Raw genomic sequence first — 26,594 nt, 5'->3', positions numbered from 1 at the left:
GGAAAGGTAGATTGACTCAGTTGACAGCAACATGACATCCGGTGTATTTCAGTCCCTTCAATTAAAGTAAAAAGTATTCTTTGTAATGTTAAAGATGATCTAGGTCTTCAAAAGCTGTGTGTGTATTGCATTCAACAGCATTTCTTGTTGGGTGGGGGGGGGGGGGGGGGGGGGCACAGACTATCAGAATCATCAAGGAGAGAGACAAGGAGCATCAGCAACATACCTGACTAAAACAGCCAGGCAAATCAGCTGTTACAGATCACACTTCAATGTAATCATCAAATGAAACACGGTGAGACCATTATCATCATGCAAACACAAAGTTTCTGGGGCATCAAAATAAAGATGCCACAAAATTTAATAAATAGGGGTGGCAGTTTCAATTTAAATAATGCCTGGGGACTGGCACTCAATTTATTAAAATTTTGTAGGCCATCACAGCCACCAAAGTTGAAAAATACTAAAAGAATTTGCATTTCGTGAAATATCAATGCAAGTGCTGAAGAACGAAAGAGCATCAAAGGCTGTAGCGGGCATCATGAATCGATCTCTAGTATAAGTAGCAGTGTGAGACCAACAATAGCCCATTGTCTGGTTGGAGTCCAGGCAGCAAGTAAGCAAAACAGCAAAACTCACAGCATCTGATGACTGGGTGAAGTGTCGAAACATTGTGCCTAAAATGGAAACAATGCAGAACACCTGGAAGCACAGTATTTATCAGTCATGCTGAGAAAACCCGAGAGATAATGATATAGAACTATAATTATGTACATCTTTCCTCCGATTCTTCTTTTTTGCTTTCACTAGGTACCCTTCATTGCTCCAGCAACCTATGATAAATTTTTGCAAGAAGGGGACCAAGTTCATTCACATAATCTCTGTAGTATGTCACTGGTATCTTGTCCAGATCATTTGTCTTTCCTCTATTAAATTATTGTATTTGCTTTCCTCTGTGATCAGTTATCTCAAAGTCTTCCATTTCAGCATTCATACTATGATTGTAAGTAGGAATCATACTGTGATCTTCCATGGTAAAACAGTTTACGAAAACTGAATTCAGTACTTCAGCCTTCTCTCTGTCATCTTCCATTTCTGTGCTAATATGATCACTGAACAACTAAATAAATGATATCAATCCATTTACTGACTTTACACAAGACCAAAATTTCCTTGTGTTTTTATTCGATCAAAAGCTAAAATTTTGCTTCAGAATTTATTGAACACTTCTCGTAATGCTCTTCTTATGGTTATTTTTACATAATTTTAATGTAGTTTGTCATCTAGGCTTTGCCTTTGCTTAAACATGTGATGAACCTCAGCTTTATAATGTGCCTGTTAAACAATGGTGGGTCATTCCCAACCTTTAAAACCTTGCTCAGTGCATACTCCTCTAAGAGGTACTGAACAAATCTGATCATAATTCATAGATTATGAAATATATGTCAAAGCTTAAGAAATTGCACAAATAATGGAAATTAAAGAGGTGGACCTGGATAATTTGAAAGGACCCTAGATAATCGAGAGTTTCAGAAGGAGCATTAGGCAATACTTAACTGGAATAGGGGAAGGGAATACAGTAGAAAACAGATGGGCTGTTTGAGAGATGAAACGGTGAAGACAGCAGAGATCAAACAGGTAAAAAGAAATATCGTAGTATAAAATCCTTAGATAACACAGGAAATGCCGAATTTAATTGATAAAAGTATAAAATATAAAAATGCAACAAATAAAGTAGGTGAAAGGGAACACAAATGTCTAAAACTAAGATTGGCAGAATGTGCAAAATGGCCAAACTGGAATGGATAGGAGACAAATGCAAGGTTTTAGAGGCTTGTATAACCAGGGAAAAGATAGCTACTGCCTATAGGAAATTTAAAAAGATCTTTAGAGGAAACAGAAGCAGCAGTATTAATATCAAATGCTCAGATCACGAGTCACTACTAAGCAAAGAAGGGAAAGGTGAAAGATGGAAAGAATGACCCCTAGAAGGAAAGTGAAGGAGACAATATTATAGAAAAGGAGGAGGAAGTAGATGAAGATGAGATGGGAGTTATGATACTGAGAGAAATAACTGCAAAGGACTTAGAAGAGCAGTTGGACGGGATACTGTCTTGAAAAGAGGTTATAAGATGAGCATCATCAAAAGTAAAATAAGGGTAATAGAATATAGTCAAATGAAATCAAGTGATGAGGTTTGCTAATGTAGTCAAATGAAATCAAGTGATGAGGTTTGCTATTTGGGCAGTAAAATAACTGATGATAGCTGAAGTATAGAGGATTTAAAATGCAAATTGGCTATAACAAGGACAGCATCTCTGAAAAGGAGGAATGTGTTAACATTGAATATAAATTTAAGTATTAAGAGATATTTTCCAAAGGTATTTGTCTGGAGTGCAAGCTTGTATGGAAGGGAAGAGTGGGTGACAAGCTGCTCAGAAAAGAAGAGAATAGAAGCTTTTGAAATACTGTGTTACAGAAGAATGCTGAAGATCAGGTGGATAGATCATGTAACTAATGAGGAGGTACTGAATCAAATTTGGAGAAAATAAACCTATGGCAAAACTTGACTAAAAGAAGGGAGTGGTTGATAGAACATATTCTAAAGCATCTAGGAATTTTCACTTTGGTATTAAAGGGAAATGTGGGTAAAAATTGTAGAGGAAGACAAAGGGATGAATAGTCAACAGGTTGAAAGGGATGTAGGTTGCAGTAGTTATTTGGAGATTAACTGACTTGCACAGGATAGACTAGCACAGAGAGCTGTATCAAGAACTAGTCATCAAACTGAAGACAACTACAGCAAGTTGGATAATTTGCTAACGGTCCTTGCAATGCCAATAGTCAGTGATGGTCTTCTGTATTAAATAACTCAAAAAGTTTAGGTCTGTTTGTTGCTAAGAGCTCTAAGGTATTACCCTCTAACTAACTGCTCGAAGTAATTTTCAGACAAGACATTCAAAACAGTGTCATATGAATCCCTTCTCTTTCCCCAATTCTGATCACATGACTCTTGTATTCTTCAGCGGCAAATTGAAGTCGCCCCTTATTAAAATCAAGATAAATTTCTGCAAGTTCTCTATGAAGTGCTCTGGCACTACAGCTCCTGAATTAATTGTTTTATGAAAGCATCCGGTTGCTATGTATGACCTGACTTCAATATTTAATGTCATCCAGATCATTTCGCACTCGGAATCCCTGATAACCTCACTGCATATTACTGCATTCTGTACTGCAATACATACACTGCCATGATTGTTGTATAACCTATCCTTGCAATATATATATATATATATATATATATATTCCAATGTGAATTTCAGATTTCTTTGCTATTCAACTAACTTTCGGCTCCTAATCTGGGCATTATTTTCTTTAATAAGTTTGACTGCCTATGAGACCTTAGTACGGATGCTCCTGCAGTTTATTGTAATTACCTCTTCTCTCTCCTATCTATAGGGATGAATGTTCGTTGACAGTAATGTGTTTGCTCTGTCTTCGATTTTGGCAGGCAGTTCATCACTGATCCCTAATAGGGATTCTTCTAACCAAAAAAAAAAAGCCTTGTGTGCTTATTATATGTATTTCTGCTATCTATGTACCTGCTTTCTTTGTGTAGTGCATGCCTGATCCTACAATTCACCACCCTGTATAGGAGATCAAGAAATTCCCATCCAATATCATCACAGGATTGTTTGAACCACTGGTTCATATTTTCCACTCGGCTTCAAATCAGAGAACTGCAATAAACTCTAGGTACAGTGTTACAAATAGTGAGCTGAGCCGGCACACCTTGTGCAATGCTAGCTTCCATCACCAACTCAGCCAAGTATTTAAACTAACCAAAGATGGCTTCAAAATCCAAATGTCAGGTGTCATTCATTCCAACATGAGCTACTGATAGCATCTGGTTGTACCAGTGCATTTGTGAGTAGCAGAGAAAGAAAAATATTTATTCCCACATACACTCGATAACAGCTTACAATTACATAAACTTGAATGCATGCACATTGTAAAGAAAAGGACACCAAAAACAAGCTACATCAATACAGCTTGAAACTGCCACTGCATGGAGCGATTATGCACCACTGTATATTTGTGACGGGGGGGGGGGGGGGGGGGGGGGGGAAACAAAGTTTACTGAGCGAGGTGGCACAGTGCTTAGTACACTGGACTCGCATTCGGGAGACAATAGTTCAACCCCACGTCCGGCCATCCTGATTTGGGTTTTCCGTGCTTTCCCTCCATCACTCCAGGCAAATGCTGGGATGGTTCCATTGAAATGGTACGGCCGACTTCCTTCCCTGTCCTTCCCTAATCCGATGAGACCAATGACCTCACTCTTTGGTCTCCTCCCCCAATCCACCCAACCCACCACAACAAAATGTTGGAACAAGTCAGTATTTGACTCCCCACTTAGTGCTAATAATAGCACAGTGTGAATTTAACACACTATCCCAACCCTGATCCTCGATGTTGGTCTCAGTGTCGCAGCGCTGGAACACCTCTTGTTGCTGAAATTTCTTGATCTGATCCAGTGTGACTGTGTTGTTTTTACCATTGATCATTATGTGGAAAGTATAGCTGCCCCTACTGACTACCGGAGATGGTCCATCATACAGTGCCTGCAATGGCTAATGCACTGTATCATTGCGTATGAACACATGCGTACATTTGTCTAGCTCTGCTAGAATGAACAAGTGTCTTTTAAAACTGGTTTCTAGGCATTGTCAGTCTTAGATGGTGTATATGTTCTATTCTTAATTGGGTGGTGAAGTCTGAGGCAGTGATTGTCACCTGCTAAGGTGTGCAAAAACTCTGCAGTCAAGTGTAACATTTGTCCTTATACTAGTTCTACCACTGTTCTCTTCAGATTACTCTTAAACGACGTTTGTTGACTTAAGCACAACAGGCAATGTCTCTGTCCAGTTCAGCATTGTGAGGCATCTCAGTGCTGCCTGTAACTGCTGATAAAGATGCTCAACTGTGCCATTTTATGTGGGATGGTATGCTGTGGCACATATGTGCTTCATACCTAACAATGTTGACAAGATTCTGAAGATGTAAGCTTCAAATTTCCATCTCTGATCAGTGGTAATTTTCAGCAGGGCTCCAAACTGGACAATCCAGCCATGAAAAAAAAAAATGTTTGTGCTACAGCTTCTGCCTTGATGTCCTGCCACCTGGTGAACATGTCTACCACCAAAAGGCAATAACTGTCCTTCCAATGCTGTGAGTAGGCCTAAAATGTCAGTATCACATGTTCAAAATGTGAGTTTGGCAGAAGATATGTATTAATGGTCTGACATGCCATTTAATTTTATTCCTCTTGCATGCCACACACCACTTTACAAATGTTTTACAGTTCGTGTGCATACCTGGCCATAAAAAGTTCTGTTTGACTAATCTGACATTGTCCCTTACTCTTGGTTATGCGCAGTTGTGCATTGATGCTATTGCTTGTACTCTGATTTGCTGTGTCGCAAATGAGCGTATCTTTCCTCCTGCTATGTCACGGTATAACTCTACATTTGCTTCAGGTGAAGTCACGAACTGCAATCCTTTTGATTGTTGCAATAAATCACACAGCTTATTATCACGTTCTTGCGCATGCACTAGGCTATTATAGTCAGTGGCATTTGCCACTGCTTCCACACATGCGGTGTTATCTGCTACCACATACACTGTTTGTTGGGTTGGCCAAAGAGCCAACACCGTGTTACTAGAGGAGGCCGAAATGCACGCGTTTTAGCTCACGCAGGCTGGTGTGAGGAGGGAAGAACTATCTACATCTAGATCTACATGATTACTCTGCAATTCACATTTAAGTGCTTGGCAGAGGGTTCATCGAACCACAATCATACTATCTCCCTACCATTCCACTCCCGAACAGCGCGCGGGAAAAACGAACACCTAAACCTTTCTGTTTGAGCTTGATTTCTCTTATTTTATTTTGATCATTCCTACCTATGTAGGTTGGGCTGAACAAAATATTTTCGCATTCGGAAGAGAAAGTTGGTGACTGAAACTTTGTAAATAGATCTCGCCGCGACGAAAAACATCTTTGCTTTAATGACTTCCATCCCAACTCGCATATCATATCTGCCACACTCTCTCCCGTGTTACGTTATGATAATACAAAACGAGCTGCCCTTTTTTGCACCCTTTCGATGTCCTCCATCAATCCCACCTGGTAAGGATCCCACACCGCGCAGCAATATTCTAACAGAGGACGAACGAGTGTAGTGTAAGCTGTCTCTTTAGTGGACTTGTTGCATCTTCTAAGTGTCCTGCCAATGAAATGCAACCTTTGGCTCGCCTTCCCCACAATATTATCTATGTGGTCTTTCCAACTGAAGTTGTTCGTAATTTTAACACCCATGAACTTAGTTGAATTGACAGCCTAGAGAATTGTACTATTTATCGAGTAGTCGAATTCCAACGGATTTCTTTTGGAACTCATGTGGATCACCTCACACTTTTCGTTATTTAGCATCAACTGCCACCTGCCACACCACACAGCAATCTTTCCTAAATCGCTTTGCAACTGATACTGGTCTTCGGATGACCTTACTAGATGGTAAATTACAGCATCATCTGTGAACAACCTAAGAGAACTGCTCAGATTGTCACCCAGGTCATTTATATAGATCAGGAACAGCAGAGGTCCCAGGACGCTTCCCTGGGGGACACCTGATATCACTTCAGTTTTACTCAGTGATTTTCCGTCTATTACTACGAACTGCGACCTTCCTAACAAGAAATCACGAATCCAGTCGCACAACTGAGACGATACCCCATAGGCCCGCAGCTTGATTAGAAGTCGCTTGTGAGGAACGGTGTCAAAAGCTTTCCGGAAATCTAGAAATGCGGAATCAACTTGAGATCCCCTGTCGATAGCAGCCATTACTTCGTGCAAATAAAGAGCTAGCTGCATTGCACAAGAACGATGTTTTCTGAAACCATGCTGATTAGGTCGTTCCCTTCGAGGTGATTCATAATGTTTGAATACAGTATATGCTCCAAAACCCTACTGCAAACCAACGTCAATGATATAGGTCTGTAGTTCGATGGATTACTCCTACTACCCTTCTTAAACACTGGTGCGACCTGCGCAATTTTCCAATCTGCAGGTACAGATCTATCGGTGAGCGAGCAGTTGTATATGATTGCTAAGTAGGGAGCTATTGTATCAGCATAATCTGAAAGGAACCTAATCGGTATACAATCTGGACCTGAAGACTTGCCCGTATCAAGCGATCTGAGTTGCTTCGCAACCCCTAAGGTACCTACTTCTAAGAAACTCGTGCTAGCATCTGTTCATGTTTCAAATTCTGGAATATTCCATTCGTCTTCCCTGGTGAAGGAATTTCAGAAAACTGCGTTCAATAACTCCGCTTTAGCGGCACAGTCGTCGGTAACAGTACCATCGGCACTGCGCAGCAAAGGTATTGACTGCGTCTTGCCGCTTGTGTACTTTACATACGACCAGAATTTCTTCGGATTTTCTACCAAATTTCAAGACAATGTTTCGTTGTGGAACCTATTAAAGGCATCTCGCATTGAAGTCCGTGCCAAATTTTGTGCGTCTGTAAATTTTAGCCAATCTTCTGGATTTCACATTCTCCTGAACTTTGCATGCTTTTTCCGTTGCCTCTGCAACAGCGTTCGGACCTGGATTGTGTACCATGGGGGATCAGTTCCATCTCTTACCAATTTATGAGGTATGATTCTCTCAATTGCTGTTGCTACTATATTTTTGAATTTGAGCCACATTTCGTCTATATTTGCATAATTAGTTCGGAAGGAATGGAGATTGTTTCTTAGGAAGGCTTCTAGTGACACTTTATCTGCTTTTTTAAATAAAATTATTTCTGGTGGATTTGGAACAAATGGTATTGAGCCTAGCTATAACGACCTTGTGATCACTACTCCCTGTATCAGTCATGATGCTCTCAATTAGCTCTGGATTGTTTGTGGCTAAGAGGTCAAGTGTGTTTTCGCAACCATTTACAATTCGCGTGGGTTCGTGGACTAACTCGTCGAAATAATTTTCGGAGAAAGCACTTAGGACAATCTCGGAAGATATTTTCTGCGTACCACCGGTTTTGAACAAGTATTTTTGCCAACATATCGAGGGAAGGTTGAAGTCCCCACCAACTATAACCGTATGAGTGGGGTATTTATTTGTTACGAGACTCAAATTTTCTCTGAACTGTTCAGCAACTAAATCATCGGAGTTGGGGGTCAGTAGAAGGTTCCAATTATTAACTTAGTTCGGCTGCTAAGTATAACCTCCACCCATACCAATTCGCACGGAGTATCTACTTCGACTTCACTACAAGATAAACCGCTACTGACAGACACAAACACTCCACCACCAATTCTGCCTAATCTATCTTTCCTGAACACCGTCTGGGACTTCGTAAAAATTTCTGCAGAACTTATTTCAGGCTTTAGCCAGCTTTCTGTACCTATAACGATTTCAGCTTCTGTGCTTTCTATTAGCGCTTGAAGCTCAGGGACTTTCCCAGCACAACTACAACAATTTACAACTACAGTTCCGACTGTTCCTTGATCCAAGCACGTCCTGTATTTGCCATGCACCCTTTGAGATTGCAGCCCAACCCATACTTTCCCAAGGCCTTCTAACCTAAAATACCGCCCAGTCCACGCCACACAGCCTCAGTTACCCGTGTAGCCGCCAGCTGAGTGTAGTGAACTCCTGACCTATTCAGCGGCACCCGAAACCCCACCACCTTATGGCGCAAGTCAAGGAATCTGCAGCCAACACGGTCGCAAAACCGTCTGAGCCTCTGATTCAGACCCTCCACCCGGCTCTGCACCAAAGGTCCGCATTCGGTTCTGTCGACGATACTGCAGATGGTGAGCTCTGCCTTCATCTTGTAAGCGAGACCAGCAGCCTTCACCAAATCAGATAGCCGCTGGAATCCAGAGAGAATTTCCTCAGATCCAAAGCGACACACGTCATTAGTGCCAACATGTGCCACCACCTGCAGCTGGCTGCACCCTGTGCTCTTCATGGCATCCGGAAGGACCCTTTCCACATCAGGAAGACTCCACCCGGAATGCACACGGAGTGCACACTGGATTTCTTCCCCTCCTTAGCCGCCATATCCCTAAGGGGCCCCATTACACGCCTGACATTGGAGCTCCCAACTACCAATAAGCCCACCCTCTGCAATTGCCCGGACCTTGAAGGCTGAGAATCATCCTCTGAAACAGGGCAGGCTGCTGCATCTGGCTCAGCCAGAGACAGCACCTGAAACATGTTCATCAGACGCACCGGGGAGGCTTTCTGATCAGCCTCCGGGGACGTCTTTTGCTGCCTGCCACGCCTTGGAACGAGCTCCCAATCAACCGCAGGCGAGGGCTCAGCCCCACTGCGGGCAGCAACCGGGGCAACCACAGCGGCAGACTGATCTGGGGACAGACGGCTTCCCACAGTGGTTCCCATTGGCAACAGCCTCAAGCTGCACGACCGAAGTCAGTGCCGCCTGCAGCTGTGAGGGAAGGGATGCCAACTCAGCCCTCATCCAAACACAGCAATCACAGTCCCTGTCCATTCTAATCGCTGTTGAACAACAGTTACTGAAACACGAGTCCGTGCCTAGATAATGCAAGGGAAACACGCAGAGAATGTGTGAACTAACGTGTACAAATGCCTAACGACTGTGCTACAATCTGCCTGAATTTACGATTACTGTAACAAACTCGAAATTACACCTCCTGTACGAAACTATGTAACAAATAAGTGAGCTAGAAGTATACAACTTGCTGCTGGCAGCTGCTTATCCAACGGCGGCAGGAAGCACACTGGCTGTGACCAACCGACAATGGCCATTCAAAACAAAAACAGAAGAGAAACGACTACGCAAATTTACACTATTCAGGTACTAAAGCGTGATGCTACAACTCTCAAATACTATAATATGCTCGAAATTTATGAATTAAACAATGCAAATACCCAAAAACATGCAAAGAACTTAAGAATTAAACTGTGTAACAAATAAGTGAGCTAGAAGTATATGACTTGCTGCTGGCAGCTGCTTATCCACCGGCGGCAGGGATGCCAACGTGAGGTCTGGAACATGACAAGGAATTAGAATTCAGAAAGCGGACAGAATTAGTTTCATACTTAACTTTAATCCATTAATGATTAACATCGCTCTTGATGGTACATGATTCACAATGTAATCTGTTCAGGTTACAGTAACTGAATATGGCGCCTTGCTAGATCGTAGCAAATGATGTAGCTGAAGGCTATGCTAAACTGTCGTCTCTGCAAATGAGAACATATGTAGATAGTGAACCATCCCTAGCAAAGTTGGCTGTACAACTGGGGCGAGTGCTAGGGAGTCTCTCTAGACTAGACCTGCCGTGTGGCGGCACTTGGTCTGCAATCACTGATAGTGGCGAGACGCGGGTCTGACGTATATTAATGGACCGCGGCCGATTTAAAGGCTACCACCTAGCAAGTGTGGTGTCTGGCGGTGACACCACACTGTTTCTACACGTGGAAGTGCGTTAGATGGAACATTTAGCTTTCCTTCCACATGCACAATGCAGATCGTGAATTGGCTGGTGTCGCAGCTGCCTAGGTGACGCTTTCTCTGGCTTTACCTTAAATTCATAGGCAGGTGGTTTATGATCCGTGTAGATGGTGCACTGTTGCCCTTCTAATACATATCTGAATTTTTTGACTACAGAGTAAGCAGCATGCAATTCACAATTGTATGTTGCCCAGTGTTGCTGAGATAGCAACAAATGCGATGGGCTGCCAATACTGATCAATCTGTTGCTGAAATGCAGCAGCAATGGCAGTCTCATTGCTACGGTGTCCGATTCATGGTCCAATTGAAAAGTGGCATACACTTTTACGCATCATTACCAAAATTCCTGTGATACCAACTCATTACTACCAATTATGTTGTCATTGACTTTTATATTGTTTATAAAGCTGATACCTTTGTGGCCAGTTCTGGCAGTTGTGAATGCAGGGTGGCTAACGTCACCTGGGCACATTTTTGTGTCACACTGCCAATGTTGAGACACACGATACAGGATACATTTTAAATATCCAGTCAGCCATTTGTGCCAGTGTGTTAAAATTGCCCGCACACACCATGAGAATTTTTCAGGTGTCTGATGGCAGTCAAGACAATCATATATTCTGTAGCACTTCATCACTTGCAATGTTACTTGCCCATGTCCATAAATGTTTTAGGAGATGCGACAGAGTGTGATATCAGAGCTCCTCAGTGCGCAAAAACCTTTCTAACCATTTTGCTTCTGATTGTAACAAGCGTGTGACCAATGCATTTTTGATTGATGCATACTATTTGGTATATGTTGGCATGGCTAGAATAGCCCAGACTTCTGCTGCTAGATCCTCCATAAGCGCTTGAACCACACAGGTATATTTAGTCTCACCGTCAATATTTGTGCGAGGGCAAACTGACTTTGTAGCTGGGCAATCAATAATAGAGGATTATGGTACCAGAATGGTGGGGGTTTTATCGTCATCTTATTAATCGCATTACCAGCTGCTGATCCAGTTGTGACTAGTGAGTCATTAATTCCCTTGTGGGAATAAGTGCAGTGTGGCTTGCGTGGAAGTTACGACTGCCAATGTTGCAAAACTGCGCAAAACATTGAAGCCGACGCAGATGTGTTGTAGTCTGCCAGGGTCTCCAAATATGTGGGTAATGGAGAAAACAAGATATTTATTCCCCTATATACTCGATAACAGCTCAGTTATACAAACATGAATGCATGCACAATGTAAAGCATGGAATAACTGAAAGAATAGTAAACCAAAGAACAACTACATCAGTACAGCTTGAAACTGCTATCACACAGAATGATTATGCACCACTGTACATTTGCAAGGACAGTATATCAGAAGAGGTCACCACACATTTCCAACATGTCCTCCAAGCAAACATACCCAGTGCACACTGGCCTTCCTTCCCAGTCTGCCTCCTGTTTCTCTGAGGGACACCATTACCCATCCAACTTCCAGCGACTAGCCTACCCACCTTCTACGCATGTCCGAGCCTGGCAGGAAAACCAACCCCTGGTCCAACACAGGCTGTCCCCGTGCTGGTGCAGGTGCAGGTTATCAACACTGGATAGCACCTTGTACCTGTTGCTAAGGCATAATGGGACAGCCATGCAGCCAGTTCCCACTTTTATCCTCTGCCCAGACACAAGTGAATGAAGATGCAATGTCAACAGGGTTTTCAAGGAATTCTGCTTTACCACCACGACACTAAAGGTGATGGAGCTTTCACCATTGGTACCCCATTGTCATTGCTGCTTAGAGCAGAGCTTGAAGCCTGTTGTTGGTGGCCAGTGCGAATGTTAGTTCTTTGCCAACAGTAGCCAATTCTCCTTGTGTCCACACCTAACAAGCACAGTTCCTATCTATTTCATACTTCATGATAACTGTATAAAATAACAAAATTGTATAGATAAATAAACCAGTCAGAACATCTTGCAGAGATACAAACAGACACAATAGAAGAGGACAGTTACGTGACTGTGACATTATTATCTTTAACGCGACTGTGACATTATTATCTTTAAGATTCTCACAAAATATAAACACACTACCCACATTGTCTTTTTCAGTCTCTCTTATCTCCAACAATACATTTCAGGTATATATATAAATCCAGAAGCATGTTGTAGGTGTAGTTGCATAATTCAAAATATTGTAAGTACTTCCTAGTGCACATTTATAACTTTTTCCTGTAATTCATAGCAGCACTGCTGCAGCATCAAAAGTGTACAAATATCATTTAATTTACAAAGGACAAACTTGAAAAGTACTGTACAAGCTTTGTGATTTGAATCAGGACTTCCCAGAGTGAAGTATTCAAACATGTCATTCTTCATGATCTAAAATATTCTGATGTGATAGTAATGGTCTAAAGTGGAATATAAATGAATGTATAAATGGTCTAACCATATAGCGGAGTTACTGAGTCGCAGATAGGCACAATAAAAATACTGTCACAAATAAAGCTTTCGGCCAGTAAGGCCTGCATCAAAATTATACGACACACACACACGACTACAGTCTCAGGCAACTGAGGTCATACTGCGAGCAGCAACAGCAATGCATGATGGGAGTGGCGAAAGCCTTACTAACCGAAAGCTACATTTGTGACAGTCTTTTTATTGTGCCTATCTGCGACTCAGCATCTTTGCTATATGGTGAGTAGCAACTTTCCTTTTCATAATACTGTTTCATTCCATCCTGGATTTTCCATTGTATAAATGGTCTAGTGAATACCATTAGAAGCTTTGTGAGATTGTGGAAATTTGACACTGCAGAAAAATGTGTGTATGTACAGGGAGACTAAAAAAAGGAATTAAGACCTAAGTGATTTAAAGTGGACCAATCACATAAAACTAATTGAAGGTAAAGCAGATGTCCAACTGAGATTCATAACAATATTCATAAGCAAACTCAGTTCATTCATCAAAGAATTAGCCTACTGTGGCCTGTTCTTGAGCGTTGCTTGTGAGTTTGGGGCCTGTGCTAGGTAGAATTAGTAGAGGATAGAAGATCCAGCAAGTTTCTTTAGTGTGTGTGATAGCATCACAGAGAAAACAACACTAGTTAACAAATTTTAACTTTTTTTCTGCACTTGGTTTGTAAATGGGTGAATTTACCTAATTTTGGGGTGCTGAATACACTGGTAAAATCAGTTTTTCTCTATGATGTCACATTCTCTAGATACACTGCAGAATAAAAATGGTAATATCGAAAATTGACACAATTAAGTCAAACAAAAATACACATTCAGAACTATTTTGTATGTATTTATGGGCATGATGCCAATAAAAGGTCCAGATTAGTTCAGAAGATATTTTCACCTTTAATAGTCTGTGGTTTATGAAAGATGCGATGACGGAGCTCTTCTTTTGCTCGCCGCTTCATCGCTCTCCCTAACAAGACCCCAGCAGTAGTCACCCATTATCGAAGGCTTCGAAAGGCCTTGGTAATGGTGTTCCATGGTAAGAATTTCTTGGTGAAAGCGTTCACCATGCTCATCACTTACAGCTCCCAAATTTTTTGGGAAGAAATCAAGTTGAGAATGTAAAAAGTGAATTTTAAGTGACATTCTACATCCCATGTTCGTATAGTTGTCCAACAGATCATTCACAACATAGTTTTTGTCTTTTCTGTTACCCAAAAAGCCCTTCACAATCGCTTTAAAAGAAGTCCAAGCAGCTAATTGGATATCTGTGAGTTTGGTATCAAAGGTTGGATCTTTCAGCAATTTTCTTATTTGTGGTCCAACAAATATACCCTCTTTTCAGCTTTGCCACATTTAATTTGGGAAACTTTTCTTTTAAGTGAGTGAAGGCATCACCTTCTTTATCAAGAGCTTTTACAAAGTTCCTGATAAGGCCCAACTTGATATCAAGGGGAGGCAAAATGATTTTATTGGGCTCAACCAATGGCATATTGTTCACATTTACGTTTCCAGGAACATATGACTTCCTTATAGGCCATTCCTTGACTGTATAGTGGTTCTTGGTGTCACGACTGTCCAAAAGGCACAAAAAGCTGCAGTATTTCGTGAATCCAGCTTGCAAACCTGTGAAGAGTGGAACAACTTTTAAATCACAGCAAAGCTGCCATTCATGATCCTTATATTTGATTGCCTGTAGTGGCAAAGCCATGGTTTCATAAGTTTCTTTCATGTCTTATGTGTAAGCCAAAGACACTGATGGAAATGCATTGCCATTATGTTGTAGTACTGCTTTCAAGCTGGTTTTACTGGAGTCAATAAATAGTTGCCACTCCTGTGGATTATGTTTTAGACCTAGCTGCATCATCAGACCATTGACACCACACTGAATTCTGCATATCAAAATATTGAGCGAATGAAGCACCTCTTGATCTGAAACAGGAAATTTTTGTCCCTGGAGCTAGAAGGTTCCATTGTTGCAGTCTCGACCCCAAGAGTCCAGCTTGCTGTTTTGAAAGTTTTAGATCACGAACCAAATCATTCAGTTCCTTTTGGTTAAAGAGCTGAGGCAAAGTGTCATGATATTGAGGGCAGTACTCTTCTATATGTTCAGTACGTTCTGAGTCACTTGACATGGTGTCTGGTTCTGTGGCTTTCAAGTTACAGACAGGAACAGGCAACCCCTCATCATGGGGCACAGGCAAATGCACTGAAAATACATTTGGATATTTTATTTTATGTCTAGGTTTGCCTGAATGTCCCAAAATATTTGTAATACAGAAGTAACAGTCTGAATGATGGTCATTAGGCTCACTGCACACCATCAGAACAGCGAATGGCATGGCTCGGCATTTTCCTTTCAACCACTCGGCTAAGGTTGTAGTACAGGTTATGCAGGCAATATGAGGTGCAAAATTTTTATCTTGATCTCCAACAGCACAATCAAAATACAATTTATATGCCTTCTTAACCAAATCAGTGATTGGTTTTCTTTGGGCTTTTGGAGTGAATTTGCCACACACATAACATAAGTTGTCAGGGTGGTTTTCATTCTTCGCATGCCTCATTCATCATTCATTCATTTGGGGGGTCGGGGGGGGGGGGGGGGGGTTGATAGAGCTACCTCAAGTAGCCTCCATTTAACCTATATTTAATCTTGCTGTTCTGACTTAAATTAATAATTTAAGAGGTTATTGATATTCGCAACCTATTGTAACACGCAACATTTTTGTTTATAGGGGTACATGTAGCCACATGTTCCCCTAATAACTATTTTACTTTATTAGGAGAGCTTCAGTATTTTACCAAGTGCAACTTTGCCAGCTTATATTAAGTGCTATCATTGAGTGGATGAATGAATGCCTGTCCCTTTTTATTGTTGTTTTTATATTATTTCATTTCTCCATTATTATTTGCTGTTCCATATTCATTTTTCCGTTGTAGTTCTTTACTGTTTCAATTGCTCACTACACAGTGTACTCCCGATTTTTTTATATTTATATATGTAAGTGGGGTTTGCAGTATTTTTCTGTAGCAAACAATAAACAACGTGTCACATGACACTAAATACCATTTCTGATGTTTAAACAATTGCCACGAGCCAACAGAGTACCGTATTTACTCGAATTTAAGCCGCACTCGAATCTAAGCCGCACCTGAAAAATGAGATTCGAAATCGAGGAAAAAAAAAATTTCCCGAATCTAAGCCACACCAGAAATCTGAGACTCGAAATTCAAGGGGAGAGAAAAGTTTTAGGCCGCACCTCCAAATCGAAACAAAGTTGGTCCATTGTAATATGAGACACAATTTAGGTCGAATGAATGACGATACAGCTACAGTAGTTTGGTTCAAGTCGTAAGCTTAGCAGTTAAGCTTTACCAAGTAGCCGTTGCTATGCGTCAGGCGCTTCATTCGTATTTATACGGGTACCCTTCCTTTTTCATGTGCTTCGTCTGGTTTGAATTGATTGCTTGTTTTTCTTTGATCTGATAGGTGCCGTTCTCTTTGTTATAAGTGTTTACATCACTCAACGCTGAAAATGCATTACTGTACTGTGTCATGCATTGTTTGTCGCATTCTGATAATGAGTGTTTACGACCTGTCGCTGCTCGCGGAATGGCTTGCTTTTATGCGCGCTACCGCCGCTTACAATTTTTTTTAAAAAAGAGAGGAATTTTCTCATTAGTGAAACAATGGCAAGAGACTGCTATTTGTTGTTACTTACACTGCCGCTTTCTTTAATAATGATCAACAAGAACCAAATGATCTGTATGATCGAAATTTTAGCGAAAATTTTTCTCCTTTTGAAAATCTTTTGCGGACAATTAGAGTCATCTTAGATTTAAAAATCTAATCAATTGCCGTGCTTCATTTCTGACTGTATCACTATTCGCCATAAGAATAATATGAATATAAATATGACATGATATGTATATTCTTCCGCGTTTGCTGTTGTCTCACTCTAGTTTTGTAGTTTATTAGGCAGACAGGATTTAAGTGAGATAGCAGCAAACACGAAAGAATACATGGCAAAATGTTTATATTTATTATTATTATTATTATTGTTATGGTGAAGAGAATACTGCATGTGATTCACAATTTATAAAAGTTCCTATTAGCAACCATCTCTTCTCACAGGTAGGAAAAAAATTCAGAATGCAGAGTTGGCCATTTTGACAAACATCCCAAACAGTCTTGCCAGTCAGATTTTCGTAGTGCATTGAAATGCTGCTACATTCGAAGATGAACAATACGGAATTTGTATTTACTTCGTTGGATAATGTATGAAAATGCAGTGGTCGAAACTCAGGGCGGAGAAAAAAAAGCTCGTCTTCCACCTTTTTTTTTAATTTATTTACTGACGCAAAGGTTTTGGTGCCAGTATTTATCTTTGTGCCTGCGAAGCGCTACATATGTTCGACGACAGAAGTTAGTTGTGGCGGCACCTACCAACATTTTTCAGAACTTCCGCTTTGCACTCGATTCTAAGCCGCAGGCGGTTCTTTGCATTACAAAAACCGGAAAAAAAGTGCGGCTTAGATTCGAGTAAATACGGTACCATTTCTGTTTTTATCGGCCAGCCTATTCCGTGTAAAAAAACTTAGTTTTCTAGTGTGATTTAGCGTGTAAGTGTCAATGAAGTTAATTTGATAGAGGAACGAAAGAAACCTGTGTTGACATTAAAACAAAAATCAGAATTTACTGAAAAATTTGAGCAGGGGTAAACTGCTGCAAAACTAAGTGCTGATTATGGTACTGGAATGCAGACTGTTCGAGACATTATAAAAAACATTAAGCAGAAAATGTGGAAGTGGGGCTAAAGACAGGGAACTTGCCAGTCATTGTACTGCATTGCAGTGTGTTGATACTCTCCAAGGTTATATTGGTGAGAAGGACTTTCAGTAGAATGACATTATTGGTGCAAGAAAAATTTGAAATTGCATGTGAAAAAAGGTCCTACTCACAGAAGCAGACCAATTTTAAGAAATACGCGTTCCTACAGTACCTATATACAGAACTAGGATAAATTTTCAAATGAAAAATAGGTGGATGAAAATATTTTGATTAATTGTGTTTTTCAATTGTTCGTGCATTTTCTCCTCCACATTACCCCAAATAAGCAAAAGTATACTGTAGTTATTTCATTTCGTTGTTTTATTCATTTGTGTCTTTAAAAATGTTTTGCATACGCTGTGAATGTCATGTAAATGAGGGAATGGTTAAAGAGGAAATAGAGAGTTGTATAAGCAAAAAGTGGTTGTAGAGTGCTTCTCTCAGAGATGCATAAACACAACAATTAACACTTGCACCTTGGGAGCACCTCATTCAGTTACAGACAAATAGCTATAGATATTACTTTGTAATGATATTAAAAATAAAAAGTAATAAAATGGATTAATGTATGTGAACTTTTGTGCTGACCCTCTCACACATCCCTAATTTTAATGTGATGTTGTGGCAACTTTACTGTCATTAACTTTCTTTTTTATACTAAGATGGTATCTGTTCTTTCGGACATGTTCGAAAGAACATATACCATCGGTGACCATGCAGCTCGTTAGAATGAAATTACAATGAAATGAACACCCTTAGCTGTTTATAGGCGTTGACATACGTCAACGGGGACAGATGAAAATGTGTGCCTCGACCGGGACTCGAACCCGGGATCTCCTGCTTACATGGCAGACACTCTATCCATCTGAGCCACCAAGGACACAGAGGATAGCATCTACATCTACATCTACATCTATACTCCGCGAGCCACCTTACGGTGTGTGGCGGAGGGTACTTATTGTACCACTATCTGATCTCCCCTTCCCTGTTCCATTCACGAATTGTGCGTGGGAAGAACGACTGCTTGTAAGTCTCCGTATTTGCTCTAATTTCTCGGATCTTTTCGTTGTGATCATTACGCGAGATATATGTGGGCGGTAGTAATATGTTGCCCATCTCTTCCCGGAATGTGCTCTCTCGTAATTTCGATAATAAACCTCTCCGTATTGCGTAACGCCTTTCTTGAAGTGTCCGCCACTGGAGCTTGTTCAGCATCTCCGTAACGCTCTCGCGCTGACTAAATGTCCCCATGACGAATCGCGCTGCTTTTCGCTGGATCATGTCTATCTCTTCTATTAATCCAACCTGGTAAGGATCCCATACTGATGAGCAATACTCAAGAATCAGACGAACAAGCGTTTTGTAAGCTACTTCTTTCGTCGATGAGTCACATTTTCTTAGAATTCTTCCTATGAATCTCAACCTGGCGCCTGCTTTTCCCACTATTTGTTTTATGTGATCATTCCACTTCAGATCGCTCCGGATAGTAACTCCTAAGTATTTTACGGTCGTTACCGCTTCCAATGATTTACCACCTATGGCATAATCGTACTGGAATGGATTTCTGCCCCTATGTATGCGCATTATATTACATTTATCTACGTTTAGGGAAAGCTGCCAGCTGTCGCACCATGCATTAATCCTCTGCAGGTCCTCCTGGAGTACGTACGAGTCTTCTGATGTTGCTACTTTCTTGTAGACAACCGTGTCATCTGCAAATAGCCTCATGGAGCTACCGATGTTGTCAACTAAGTCATTTATGTATATTGTAAACAATAAAGGTCCTATCACGCTTCCCTGCGGTACTCCCGAAATTACCTCTACATCTGCAGATTTTGAACCGTTAAGAATGACATGTTGTGTTCTTTCTTCTAGGAAATCCTGAATCCAATCACAAACCTGGTCCGATATTCCGTAAGCTCGTATTTTTTTCACTAAACGTAAGTGCTAGGCGCTCAGTCCGGAGCCGCGCGACTGCTACGGTCGCAGGTTCGAATCCTGCCTCGGGCACGGATATGTGTGATGTCCTTAGGTTAGTTAGGTTTAAGTAGTTCTAAGTTCTAGGGGACTGATGACCATAGATGTTAAGTCCCATAGTGCTCAGAGCCATTTGAACCATTTGATGATAGTGTGACTGCAGGGATTTATCTCCGGCACGCATCCCGCGAAACCCACATTATCAAAGTATTGTCCAGCACTACATTCCTAGTGCTCCTGCCCATTATAGTCATTACTCACGGCGCATTGCCGATTCCTGTAAGAGTTCGGGCACTGTTTGTTTGTGTGTCTATCAAGCTGCCAGTGCTTTCGTTTGGTAAGTCACATCATCTTTGTTTTTAGATATAAAAACAGAGATGATGTGACTTACCAAACGAAAGCGCTGGCAGCTTGATAGACACACAAACAAACACAAACATACACACAAAATTCAAGCTTTTGCAACCAACGATTGCTTCATCACGAAAGAGGGAAGGAGAGGGAAAGACGAAAGAATGTGGGTTTTAAGGGAGAGGATAAGGAGTCATTCCAGTCCCGGGAGCAGAAAGACTTACCTTAGGGGGAAAAAAGGACAGCTATACACTCGCATACACACACATATCCATCCGCACATACACAGACACAAGCAGACATTTGTAAAGGCAAAGAGTTTGGGCAGAGATGTCAGTCGAGGCGGAAATACAAAGGCAAAGATGTTGTTGAATGAGAGGTGAGGAATGAGCGGTGTCAACTTGAAATTAGCGGAGGTTGAGACCTGGCGGGTAACGAGAAGAGAGGATATACTGAAGGGCAAGTTCCCATCTCTGGAGTTCTGACAGGTTGGTGTTAATGGGAAGTATCCAGATAACCCAGACGGTGTAACACTGTGCCAAGATGTGCTGGCCGTGCACAAAGGCATGTTTAGGCACAGGGTGATCTTCATTATATACTAAGATATCCATTAGAATGAAATTACAATGAAATGAACACCCTTAGCTGCTTACAGGCGTTGACATACGTCAACGGGGACAGATGAAAATGTGTGCCCCGACCGAGACTCGAACCCGGGATCTCCTGCTTAATGGCAGGTGCTCTATCCATCTGAGCCACCGAGGACACAGAGGATAGTGCGACTGCAGGGATTTATCTCTGGCATGCCTCCCGCGAAACCCACATTCTCAACGTATTGTCCCGCACTACCGAGACCTGGTCGGGGCACACATTTTCATCTGTCCCCGTTGACGTATGTCAATGCCTGTAAGCAGCTGAGGGTATTCATTTCATTGTAATTTCATTCTAACGAGCTACATGGTCTCCAAAGGTATCTGTCCTTTCGGACATGTCAGAAAGAACAGATACCATCTTAGTGTATATATAGTTAAGGCTCACCGGGCACTTGACCATCTTCTTCTCCTGTGCAAATGCACAAACAGTGCCCGAACTCGTACAGGAATTGGCAACGCACTGCGAGTAATGAGTATAATGGGCGGGGGCACTACGAATGTAGTGCAGGACAATACGTTGAGAATGTGGGTTTCGCGGGAGGCGTGCCTGAGATAAATCCCTGCAGTCGCGCTATCCTCTGTGTCCTCGGTGGCTCAGATGGATAGAACGTCTGCCATGTAAGCAGGAGATCCCGTGTTCGAGTCCCGGTCGGGGCTCACATTTTCATCTGTCGCCATTGACGTTTGCCAACGCCTGTAAACAGCTAAGGGTGTTCATTTCATTGTAACTATATTTTTTATTGCAGTGGTTACCCTGTATTAATGTATGAAGTTGATGTCACTAATCAGTATGAAGTTGTCTTGTCACTTCTTTAACTTAGTAACTGAAGCAGAAATCGAGAAGGTATTCCCATTTGCATTTTTCAGTTGGCAATCTAATATCACAGACCTTTATTTTTCAGACTGATGTGTGTACTATCTATTCTTATGCATTACTAAACAGCTAACCCCATTTATGGCACTTGGTTGCAGTTGCAAGCTGCCTATGTAATGGCTTCCAGGGGGCAACAAAAATTTAATTTTCTGTATTTTATGTATTTATTGACCTAATTTAAAAACTGAAATGTTGTAATATTCTGCTTATTAAGACATATAATCTTATGTTAAAGGTTTCACACAATAAAACAAGTATTACAGTTAGAAATTGTGTATACATATTGAGGCAGTGTAACTCACTATGTGCAGATACTGAGGCAGCATTCATCCAGTATTTGAGAATAGTGACTTGCAACAATCTTTATGAAACTTTTTCTCACTCTCACCCTGCACAAAATGATGAAAGGAAAAAAGTTTATTGCTAACTACATTTACATTGTTCGTGCAGTAAAACTGCCAAATCAGACATGATATTTGAATATATTACTGCATTACTACTAACTCTATTCGCAACGCATTTTACAGGTGATATTTCAAGAATTACATCATTTTGTAACACACAATTCATGAGATATGCTGTCATAAGCATTGAGATGTGTGAAAAACTACCTTTTGCTTAAAACATAGTGCAGATTACCCAGACTGTACTCATCTATTGTTTAATAATGAGAACACTTAGCGATTCCCAACAAACTACAACTTTTTTTTACACCAAATACGCAACACATCAACTCATTTGTAAAGTAATCAGAAGTTTGAAACTGTTTAATACATGGGAACTCGAGTCATTATTGAGTTGGGGGTTTACTGGTAATCTATTAATTTTTATTTTGACATTTAAGGATGTTACAGTTTGACACATAAGGTAACTTGTACTTAAAGTACAATGCTTTTGTGTAATTTCAGTTAATTAGGAGAACTACATTGTTTATTTCAGTTGCTTCTGGAGGAAAACTTTTTCCATGGTCATCCAGCATCAATGAGGAAGACTGTAGAGTTTGTCGCAGAACGAGTTGCATCAGCTTTCGTTAAACATATCTGCAATCAGTTACTGCCACAACAGAAAAAGAAAGATGCTGACAAAATAAGGAAATTAATAACTGAGAGTGAAAATGATAGCAATTCAATAAATTCACCAAAAACACCAAAGGTATGTTTCTTATCTTGCTATCAGTGTCCTAACTATACATTTTCATGATACAAGAAGTAGCAGTGGCTGTTGATCAAGAGCTTGTATGAATGGCAGTAGATATGTGTTAGTCTGCGTTCCAGGCTAACCAAGTATTTTTTTGTGAAGTCAAGCAACCGTTTCTATGAAATTTCACTGATACAGTGATCATGTTTCTCTGCAAAGTGAACAAATGTTTTAGTTATTATTGCAAGTGACCTTGCCACCAGTGAAGTTGCATCATCAGAGAGCAGCAGTGGCCCTTCACTAATTGTGACTGGTATTAGAATATTGTCAGATGCCATTGTTAAATCAAAAGTAAGCCATTTCCATGATGATGTACTGTTCCTGCAATACCAATCAGAGTTTAAGTTGTTAGAGTGCTTTGTGGGCCTTAAACAGCAATGTTTACACTCACACTTGATGAAGCAGCCTTGTGAGCACTGTCAGTCCATAGACTGACTACTATAGTGATACAAGACTAGAAACATCATCACAATTCATCATAGCAGAGTGATTAACAATTTTTATGGCTGCCTAGCAAGCATGCGCATGTTCTTGAACTGTATGCGCCTACCACACTGATTTTGATGTTCCACCATTACAGATTTACTGTACTATGTAAGTGATACGTGGCACTCATGCTGTCTTACATTATTACATTAGTATAAGATAACACAATGAAGGCTACTGGCAGATATTTCCAAAAAATTGCTTTGTTTGTTTTGGAACACGACATTATCATCAGCTGCGGATAATTTTATGGGAGCATACTTGGTCGTGGAAGCCTACACACATTTGCAAGTGCCATGTGTTATAACACCCTCCTTATGGGAATGGGCCTTCATTCTCTTTCTCACAGACTAACATCTCTGGAGTGTGACAAATACACCCCCCCCCCCCCTTCCCCTCATAAAACAACTGCTTCTTATTTGGTGACTCAGTTGGAACATTGTGACAATGCAGTAAGGAAGTGTGACCCAGTTATCAATGCTAATCACATGGCAGTATTTTGATTTGTTTGCATATATTTGCAGCGTAAGACTATGTCACCAGTTCATATGTAAAGGAGTGCATTACCTTAAAAGAACACACTTGCCCCACTATGATTTGGTCTCACAAGAAAATGTGAATTGTATATGCATAAGGTCTAAGACATCTTCCAATTGTATCTGTTCTTGCCCATTACGTTCTGCACTGCAGCAGTGACCTCTTCAGTGACAGATTAAATAAGTTGAATGGAAAACGTCCCTGAGCTGAAGCTTTTTAATATGACAAGCAATGTGGACAGTCTTCACCAAGCTCTGGAGACAGTTCATTGATCAGTTCTCATTATAAATTGTCTTCCATAACTGATTTCCACTTACCATATGGCACTTCCTCTACATCTGTGGCAAAACTGATTACCATATTTACTCGAATTAAAGCCGCACCTGAAAAATGAGACTCGAAATCAAGGAAAAAAGAAATTTCCGAATCTAAGCCACACCTGAAATTTGAGACTCGAAATTCAAGGGGAGAGAGAAATTTTAGGCCGCACCTCCAAATCGAAACAAAGTTGGTCCATTGTAATATGAGACACAATTTAGGTCGAATGAATGACGATACAGCTACAGTAGTTTGGTTCAAGTAGTAAGCTTTGCAATTAAGCTTTACCAGGTAGCCATTGCTATGCGTCAGGGGCTCCGTCCGTATTTATACGGGTACCCTTCCTTTTTCCATGCTTTGTCTGGTTTGAATTGATTGCTTGTTTTTCTTTGATCTGATAAGTGCCGTTCTCTTTGTTATAGGTGTTTATGTCACACTAAGCTGAAAATGCATTACTGTACTGTGTCATGCATTGTTTGCGCATTGTCTGCAGCTCGTGGTCGTGCGGTAGCGTTCTCGCTTCCCACGCCCGGGTTCGGTTCCCGGCGGAGTCAGGGATTTTCTCTGCCTCGTGATGACTGGGTGTTGTGTGCTGTCCTTAGGTTAGTTAGGTTTAAGTAGTTTTAAGTTCTAGGGGACTGATGACCATAGATGTTAAGTCCCATAGCGCTCAGAGCCATTTGAACCATTTTGTTTGCACATTCTCATAGTCTGATAGTGTGTGTTTACGGCCTGTTGCCGCTCGCGGCATGGCTTGCTTTTGTGCGTGCTACTGCTGCTTACAAAAAAGGAATCGTCTCATTAGTGAAACAATGGCAAGAGTGCTATTTGTTGTTATTTACACTGTTGCTTTCTTTGATAATGATCAACAAGAACCAAATAATAGACTACGTATGATAGAAGATGTTCTGAACAAGAGTTTAGCGAAAAATTTTTCTCCGTTTTAAAATCTTTGCAGGCGCCTCTTTAGTACATTACATTCTGCACAGAAATTAGAGTCATCTTAGATTTAAAAATCTAGTCAATTGCCGTGCTTCATTTCTGACTGTATCACTATTAGGCATAAGAATAATACGAATATAAACATGACTCAACTCTAGTTTCATAGTTTATTAGGCAGACGGGATTTAAATGAGATAGGAGCAAACACGAAACAATACATGGCAAAATGTTTATATTCGTATTATTCTTATGGGAAGAGAATGCTGCATGTGATTCACAATTCATAAAAGTTCCTAGTAGCAACCATCTCTTCTCACACGTAGGAAAAAATTCAGAATGTAGAGTTGGCCATATTGACAAACATCCCAAACAGTCTTGCCAGTCAGATTTTCGTAGTACATTGAAATGCTGCTACATTCGAAGATGAACAATACGAAATTTGTATTTACTTCGTTGGATAATGTATCTTAGTGCCTACAAAGCATGCCTGTGTAGCGCTACATATATTCGACGGCAGAAGTTAGTTGTGGCAGCACCTACCAACATTTTTCAGAACTTCCGCTTGCTTTGCACTCGATTCTAAGCCGCAGGCGGTTTTTTGGATTACAAAAACCGAAAAAAAAGTGCAGCTTAGATTCGAGTAAATACGGTAGAAGAGCTTGAGATCTTAGTTATAGATCACTCTAAATACAGGGTTATTACAAATGATTGAAGCGATTTCACAGCTCTACAATAACTTTATTATTTGAGATATTTTCACAATGCTTTGCACACACATACAAAAACTCAAAAAGTTTTTTTAGGCATTCACAAATTTTCAATATGTGCCCCTGTAGTGATTCGGCAGACATCAAGCCGATAATCAAGTTCCTCCCACACTCGGCGCAGCATGTCCCCATCAATGAGTTCGAAAGCATTGTTGATGCGAGCTCACAGTTCTGGCCCGTTTCTTGGTAGAGGAGGTTTAAACACTGAATCTTTCACATAACCCCACAGAAAGAAATCGCATGTGATTAAGTTGGGAGAGCGTGGAGGCGATGACATGAATTGCTGATCATCCACCGCGCCGAAAATTCAAAGCGTTCGACTTTGTCATCGGGTGTCAGGGCTTGTAGCAATTGTAACCGGTAAGGCTTCTGCTTTAGCCTTTTCCGTAAGATTTTCCAAACTGTCGGCTGTGGTACGTTTAGCTCCCTGCTTGCTTTATTCGTTGACTTCCGCGGGCTACGCGTGAAACTTGCCCGCAGGCCGACCCGTTGATTTCCCCTTACAGAGGCATCCAGAAGCTTTAAACTGCGCATACCATCGCCGAATGGAGTTAGCAGTTGGTGGATCTTTGTCGAACTTTGTCCTGAAGTGTCATTGCACTGTTATGACTGACTGATGTGAGTGCATTTCAAGCACGACATACG

At 40.9% G+C, this 26,594-nt stretch overlaps 1 protein-coding gene and 1 non-coding gene across 2 annotated transcripts in view; one reads left to right on the top strand and one right to left on the bottom strand.

Annotated features, from left to right (window-relative positions):
* Positions 1-26,594, top strand: part of LOC124711142 (codanin-1) — a 167,461-nt gene that overhangs the window by 115,401 nt on the left and 25,466 nt on the right. The window contains exon 9 of the mRNA XM_047241037.1: positions 22,642-22,854. Coding sequence (XP_047096993.1) covers positions 22,642-22,854 — 213 coding nt within the window. The remainder of the gene's footprint in view (positions 1-22,641; positions 22,855-26,594) is intronic.
* On the bottom strand, positions 18,654-18,727 carry Trnat-ugu. Its single transcript has one exon. It is a non-coding gene; the product is annotated as a tRNA-Thr (tRNA).

Source organism: Schistocerca piceifrons, chromosome 8 (genome assembly GCF_021461385.2).
Source record: "Schistocerca piceifrons isolate TAMUIC-IGC-003096 chromosome 8, iqSchPice1.1, whole genome shotgun sequence".
NCBI classification, from domain to species: domain Eukaryota; kingdom Metazoa; phylum Arthropoda; class Insecta; order Orthoptera; family Acrididae; genus Schistocerca; species Schistocerca piceifrons.
Note: the sequence above shows the minus strand (reverse complement) of the source record. Positions and strands in the feature narration are given on the sequence as shown.